We start from the raw sequence: 7,679 nt of genomic DNA, 5'->3' as shown, positions 1-7,679 counted from the left end.
ATTCAAAGTTTTTTGGAATTTGCCTTCATAGATCACTGCTTGATTCCATTATTTTGGCAGTTTTGTAGTGTGGGTGACGTCTACTGTGAGTCATCTGAACCCTGAAACAGCTGAAACACCCTTCTGCTCCTCCTCCTCCATGGTTCTATCAGTACTGTTGGACCCCCAGCCCATGCCAAAGCGTGATGTTATGGTGTGTGTGGGGGGTGGGGGGGTTGTTGGTGGTGGTCAGAGTTTAAATGAACTTGGAGGAAGAAGGAGCACACATGTAAAGAGCACTCAGAGAGACAGACAGAGTATGTGTTTGAGTATTGGACTATAGCTATTGGTCTCATTCAGAAATATGGTATTTTGGACACTTAATGATGATCTTTTTCTACTTCTGTGTGGATTTTCAGGCACAAAAAACTCAGAGAGTGACCTGCAGCGAGGAGCTTCAGCAAAAAACAGCACTGAAAGAAAAGTAGGTGCGGGGGTTTTACATTTAAATATACTTGCGTTTGAGATGTGTTGAAATATGCAAGTACACATTGCAGAGTGTTGCTTTCAGGGGCTTAAAATAGTACATTTTGGAAGCTGAATCGAAACTTTGAGCTTTTTTGCTGTTTTTGATTAAAATTTGTACAGTTTCAGGCAGCAATGCAAGGAAATGAGGGACAGAGTGTTCAGCTTTTGCAATGAGCTGTATGCAAAAGTTTGGGTACCACTGGTCAAATTCCATGTTTTGTTGATTTACTAAGTGAAAATAAGTGAACACATCCTCTACACAGAACACACTTCTGCACATTTTAATACATATTTACTGCTTAGCTAATTCAGCTTCAGTTAATTTGCAAAAGTTATGGCACATTTTATTTGTTTATGTTTTATTTTCTCTCCCTCAGCAAATAAATAGAAATTGTGTGCTAACATTTGGATTTGACTGTATGCTTACATGACTGTTGGAGAGGCATGATCACTATTTTCAATATTGACACTAAAACCTTGCATATTGACTGAAATTAAAAAAAAAAATTAAATAAAAAAAAAGTATTATAATTTTAGTTTACTATGATACTAAATAAGGTACTTAGGCTATGTGTGGCAAGCGTTACATGAGCGACTATACACTGTGTGTTATGCTGCACAACAAACAAATCTATGCTTGAGTTTTGGAATAGAACTATATCATTAAGCTGTCTATTCATTATTCTTATGGTAACAGGGAAATTCCAGGGTTTTTCCATAATTTAATGGTTGACATGAAAATGAAGTCATTCAGAGTGGTTTGGTGTGCAATGGTTCATTGTAGAGAAAGTTTTCTTTACAGTTCTGGTGATAGGATCCAGGATTTGTGATGTCAACAACATTTGCATGGCAGTACTTATATAAAATGATAAAAATTATATGTAATTTTATTCACTCCCAGAACAACATTTCTACATGTTTCTTCTGAGTTTTTATATGTAATGTAGTTGATGGTAAAACAGTGGAAAAGTTTGACAACTCCCTGCATGTTCCCCTCCACCATGAATGGATTTTAAAATGTTTTATAACAAAACCTACTCAAAACTATGATAAAACAATGTATCAGACAATACATTGCATTCATAACAATTTAATGTATTCACTTTCTTGGGAGGAGCTTTCAGTGGTCATCTGGTTCCTATCACCACCACTGTGTTTACATCTTAACCATTTAATTGTGAAGAAATTTAATAAATTGGCAGAATTCCCCTTTAAACTGCATGCAGTCTGTCTACTGTTGTTACTACTTTATATTGTGCGATAAGCAGTTCTGTGATATTTCAGGGTAGATTTGTTCCAAGTTCTTTAAAAAACGTGCCTCAATGGGTTCTTCTGAGCAATGCCATAGAAGAAGCACTGAAGAACCATGTTCGAAAATGAGACTGAATTAATTTGTCTCTGAAGGGCAGCTCATAACTGGGCATATAAGCATGTGACACAGACATATGACAGAAATATCTGCAGACAACTAAAGACAAACATCTTATTAAATAAGATAAGTAATTACAGTCATAGTCAGCACATAGCTCACTGTGAACTGATCAACCTGATGGCCTCAGACACTTATGACATTCTCTGTCAGACAGACTGGCATCTTGGGCAGCAATAACGGTGGCCCAAGGGTGACAACTCAAAGAATAGAGGACATGAAGGGTCATTAATGATTAATAGAATGTTGATTAATTTATTGATTGATTGATTGATTGATTGACCGATTAATTGATGGGTTGAAATAAACAGTATAGGCAAGGTGGATTTTCTGCTCAGTATTTTCTGGTAGATGCTCTTAAAGGACGACATAGAAAAAAAAAACCTGTTTACTAACCTTTTTCAAAACTACATTTTAGTTTTAAACCTAGATTGACCAATATTTGCAGAGCTGCCACTTGTATATGTTGTATATTTTTATAAAAAAAACATTCTTTAAGTGAGTTTTGGTTTCTTAGGTCCAAAACACCTCAAGAAGTTGGCTTAGAACATGCTTGCTCAGTGATGGTCTGCACGCTGAGGGTTCTCCACAAGGGGGATTACTGAGCTGAAATCCAGCTCTGTTCATCAGATTTCTTAATTGGATTTCTAGACCTTACTCCGATCTAAGAAATCGGAATATGCTGTTTACATGACCATTTGAATAATCAGATAACTGCAGAAATCTGATTATGATCTAATTATTGAGTGCATGTAAATGCAGTCATTGAAATAGAGTAAACCCACACCAGCAGGATCTCACTAATACATGCATGCTTGCAGTTATAAATTGCATGTAATTGAAGTAAATGGCTGAAGACATGAAATATACCCAAAATTCAATTTGAAAATAAAACCGAGACATCCTCGATTGGCTCTGCTAAACTTAATTTAATCCTTACTACAATCCTTGTTGGGTTGTTACTCACTCATAATGACTTTCTGTGCTTTTTGTTTCCATTTCTGTGGATTTTCATGCAGAAACATCTGCGAGAGTGACAAGCTTCAGCAAGAGCTGCAAACGAAAGAGAGAGAATAATAAAGAAAAGAAAATCTCCATCTGCTCTGTGTGTCCAGTCGTGATGTCCACTGGTTCGGTCAGTGACCTTGAGGATGAAGTGTGCTGTGGGCGTGTGGAGAGTTCCGGACCCCACACTCCCCCTCTGTGCCGGTCTGTAGATTCTGAGGACGATGATGTGGGCAGTGCTGCATGTGAAGGCGTGAAGGGTCAGCCGTCGCGGCGTGTGCAGCGCAGTGCAGCGAACGCACGTGAGCGTGCACGGATGCGCGTGCTAGGGCGGGCGTTCACCCGTCTGCGGACCACCCTGCCCTGGGTGCCCCCTGACACCAAACTGTCCAAACTCGACACACTGCGGCTTGCAGCCAGCTACATCACACACCTACGACAGCTACTGCAGGAGGACACACACACCAGCTCGCTGCACCCCCCTGCACTGGTAAGAAGGAGGTCACAGGGAGATAGGAGGGTAGGGAGGGGTATTAAACACCAGGGATGCACGATGATATCAGAATCACATTGGTATTAACAGATAACTGCTTTAAAAATTTATCAGCATCAAACAGATCAGGGCTACAGACTGTGTTCACAACAGAGTTCTACCTTTAAACAAGTCGGCCTTAAAATTTGGATTTTATTGAGCTTCATCATTGTTCTGTTATCTTACTATTACAACTTTAATTAACTAACTTTTTTATGCAGCTGAGGTTTCTGACTTTTTAAATTACAAACTAAAAACAACAAAAATATTAAAACTGCCTAAACTCTTCAGATATCAGTACACAAAAAACATGCTTGACATTCATGCACATTCCTATACTCAGGCAAGTATGCAAACATATCTATGGTCCATAAATACGTTTATGTCCCTATAGATATATGAACAGTATAGAAGTATGGGTATGATGACAAAAGTTCAATTTTTTCGCCATCAAAAACCTCAAAAAAAAAAAAAACCCTCAACTAACAATGCTAACACTCAGCACATTGCACTAGCTTTGACCAGCAGAGGACAGCTATTTTTCTGCCTTAATCTTTGGGGAACAGGTGAAAAAGAAAATCTAACTAGCTAACAATTAGCATACAACACCAGCACTTATTTTTTCATTCTACCAACCTATGGAACATAATTTGGCACCGAAAGGGTGGTATGTAATCACCGAACACAACATTAAGTTTATGAAAATGCTACCATATTCACCCAGATTACAAGCAGAGACTGAAATAATGTACAAAGTAAGAAAATATTACTGAAATGTCTGTTTTAGGCTTCAATATTTCCATATTTATGGTGTTAAAAGACACAATCGTTAGCTTGATGATAATACTACATGAGAATTTCGAGGCTAACGGAAATTAGCATTTTGCTAGTGGTAGAAATTAATGTGAATTAATACAGTTTCTGGATTAAACATTGCAATATTTAGAGGGGTGTAACCTGCTGGCTTCCCCATGATTTTATAACTATGTTTTATGGACATTAAAGAGTAACTACATCCCACTATTTTCATCTAACTTCATCCCTAGCTCATCTTTGAAAAATGCTCAAAAATGGGAGGGGCATGGTGTGAGGGGCACTGCAGTGATGTTTGGGTTTGGCAGTGGGGCTGTGAGGGAAAAGCGTACGTTAGCTACCAGAAAATATGGAGAGTGACAGAATTAAACAGCAGTTTTGCAACCGAGAGGTCTTACGGGGTTGACAATTTTCTTCCACTACCATCCCCATCCTCGACGGAAGGTGTTTCTGATCAGGCAGGGTGTTTTGAGCCTTAACACTATAAGCCACTGACACAAGCCGTGGAAGAGTTTACGTAGTGCCAGAAAATGATTAGCAGTGAGTGGGAGTATGTCCGAATGGTAGAACATTCCCTAAAGCTTCTAATTATTCTATTTGTTCAGCAAGTCCATGTTATATAAAACACAGAAAAAAGTTCAAGAAAGGCTGTACGGACGAAAGGTTGACACGGTCAGTAACAGTGGCCATTTAGCATTAATCTTTCCTGAACCTTCTTACTTTCCGTAGTTCCAATGTTGCTTGCAGTTGATTTCTCATCAGTGAGTCACGCGCCTGTGGCTTAGATTAACTGGGTTATTTACAGTTGGTACAGACATCTGGCGTATCACAGCCTTGTGAGGTGGTGCTGGGGGTATGTAGCTCAGCGTGTGAGTGTGGTTATCTACTCACTCTAGGCTCATATTTCATATTTATGAGCACAGCACGAGTAGGGCGTCATCAGGGAGCGGTAATATTGATTGACTGATTTCCATACTGCAATGTGTCATCATACTTCGGTACGAAGACACGTCATCCGCGCCTATAGCAGAGCTAAACCAGAGGGGCGCTGCAGAGGTGGAACTGACCATGAAAAAAATGTTATTTTTACAGTTTGGGAAGATGTGTTCACATTTCAAGCAAGGCTGGTGTATATTATTATTACAGAACAATGCATTTCAGCTATTAATGAAAAAAAATATCTTAGGGTGTAGTTAGTTTTTAAGTGTTAAGTTTATGCATGCAAGTAAATTGTCCCACACTCTACTTTTACTGTGCTCGGGACGCTGCTAGTCTGGAGCCACACAGATGTTTAGATTTGATTGATACTCAGAATGATATGACGATGTGTGTTGAATGTTTAGGTGACCTTGGGTTTGCCCTAAAATATCTATATATTATTCATTTGACTGCATTCTACTGTAACTACTGAAATAAGCATTACCTTTCTCTAGTAATGCTAACCCAAGTAGCATATAGTATCAATTTTTATATTTAATAAATGTCTATTTGTCGACATTGGCAGATATACATAAATTGTCAAATATGGGCATTGGCCCACGTATCCCATATTGGCATATGTTTATTAAACCAGAAATAAATCTGCATTAAAAGCACAGAATCACAAACAGAGTGTTTAACAGTCTATGCTTAGCTCATGACATATCTTTAGAAAAATAGGCAAATTAACACAATGTTTGGGCCTAATGTATTTACAACAACTGACAGCAAACCACAGCAGGTAAAGGCTAATTCACCAGATTCCTTTTACAGCACTAGGAATAGATGTCTGGAGTTCTGGGGTTAAACTTTTCTTTACCATAATCAACTACACTTTCTTACTATAGGTAGGCAATATTGCAAAAATATCTTATCATAATACTTCTAGATATTTTAACGATACACGGTATGTATTTTGACACATAGATACTATGAACGAGTAATTCTAAATTTAAAAGCTGCCATCAAAACCTGTAAATACATTGATTATTACTAACATTTTACATACTGTAGTGCAATAAATCCAGTTAAACAGGAATAATTATTATTTCTTTGTAAGTAGTGTACAGTTGGTCAGCGTACTGATTCTGATATGCATATGCATATTATCATGATAACAAAATTGGCCACAGGATTTACCAGTGTGTCAGACAGTGGCATTTCTGGGGTTTTTACACATGTCAGGGTCACTACTTGGGTGGGAGTGGACCATCCACCCAACAATATCCAGTCAAATACAGTTCTTGGGTCAGAAATGGACCACTGATGAAGGACTAGAAGATCACTAACATAAAATGTGCGACAGATGAGCTACAGTTTCTAACTGTGGCCAATAAAGTGTAGGCACAAGGTAGAGGTATGTAGTAAATAAGCAAAACCCCCGTGTATTATGGATCTTAATGGCTTGCTGTAAATGACCAGCATGATCTAAGCTAAGTGCACGTTTGTTTGTTTGTTTGTTTTCAACAGAGTTGGCCGTTCATGGTGTCAGGAAGACCAGATGAAACCAAAGAGATCTCAGCAGCGCTCAGACTGTGTGGAGCTACGGCATAGACATCTATCTATTCTCTCTCTCTCTCTCTCTTTCTCTCTCTCTCTCTCTCTCTCTCTCTCTCTCTCTCTCTCAGAGTAACTTCTTTAATTGTATTTCATAAGCAAAGCTTAAAGTTACACTGGCAATAGTTCATAAGCCATGATAAGTAATAATAAGCTATAAGTTGCATATTTGCCATTACTTACTGTCATTCAGTACTGAATTTTACAAAAATTGCCAAATTTCTCTTTAGACCCATTCCTTTATGCGCAATGATGGATCAAAGCTGGCCACTTTGTCAAAAAATCCAGCCATTTGCAATGATTTTAGGTAATTTACCAGCTACAGTGCACAGTATCATCAAAACATTCAGTGAAGTCAGAGAAATCTCATAAATACATAAAGGAAAAAGGCGAAAAATATTAATGAATGCCTGTGACCTTGGAACCTTCATACAGCACTGCATTAAAAACTGGCATGATTCTTCGATATATATCTCCACATGGGCTCGGAGTTGCTTTAACAAAGCAATCAATGAACGCTATCCATCACTGCTTGCATAAATGCAAGTTAACACTGTAACATGAAAAGTACCATCCAGATTGTTACCAGTGTAAAGTTCAAAAGCCAGTGGGTAACTTGCACATCTGTGAAGGCGCATTTTGTAGGAACAGATGCTGCCTTCTAGACAACGTCTTTTTCAAGGATATCCATACTTATTTCAACAGGACAGCACTGAAAAACATTCTGCACATGGCTGCCTAATCAGAGAGAGTGCTAGACTGCCTGCAGTCCAGAACTGTCTCATTAAAAAGGTGTGTCTTATTACGCTCAAAATACAGCAACAAATGCCCTGTATGGTTGCATAGCTGAAGACTTGT

General features: G+C 38.4%; 1 protein-coding gene across 3 annotated transcripts; it reads left to right on the top strand.

Annotated features, from left to right (window-relative positions):
- The first annotated feature begins 229 nt into the window (after window positions 1-229).
- Window positions 230-7,404, top strand: LOC118798944 (transcription factor 21). Of its 3 annotated transcripts, none has more exons than XM_036558575.1 (4): window positions 230-296; window positions 399-463; window positions 3,052-3,431; window positions 6,735-7,404. In XM_036558575.1, the coding sequence occupies exons 3-4, from the start codon at window positions 3,057-3,059 to the stop codon at window positions 6,816-6,818; spliced, it is 459 nt and encodes a 152-aa protein (XP_036414468.1). In that variant the 5' UTR covers window positions 230-296; window positions 399-463; window positions 3,052-3,056; the 3' UTR covers window positions 6,819-7,404. The 3 variants fall into 3 exon arrangements, with proteins under 3 accessions (XP_036414468.1, XP_036414466.1, XP_036414467.1); XM_036558573.1 differs by having other exon boundaries at window positions 2,956-3,431; XM_036558574.1 differs by having other exon boundaries at window positions 236-296; window positions 399-467; window positions 2,956-3,431.
- Window positions 7,405-7,679: the final 275 nt, after the last annotated feature.

This window comes from Colossoma macropomum, unplaced genomic scaffold (genome assembly GCF_904425465.1).
Source record: "Colossoma macropomum unplaced genomic scaffold, Colossoma_macropomum, whole genome shotgun sequence".
In the NCBI taxonomy this organism is placed as follows: domain Eukaryota; kingdom Metazoa; phylum Chordata; class Actinopteri; order Characiformes; family Serrasalmidae; genus Colossoma; species Colossoma macropomum.
The sequence above is the reverse complement of the archived record's forward strand: the minus strand, read 5'-3'. Positions and strand labels throughout refer to the sequence as shown.

Excerpts from the sequence above, each read along its gene's own strand:
- LOC118798944 (XM_036558575.1), top strand. The coding sequence starts at position 3,057 with ATGTCCACTGGTTCGGTCAGTGACCTTGAGGATGAAGTGTGCTGTGGG. Across the intron at positions 3,432-6,734 it reads CGCTGCACCCCCCTGCACTG|AGTTGGCCGTTCATGGTGTC; the intron begins GTAAGAAGGAGG and ends TGTTTTCAACAG.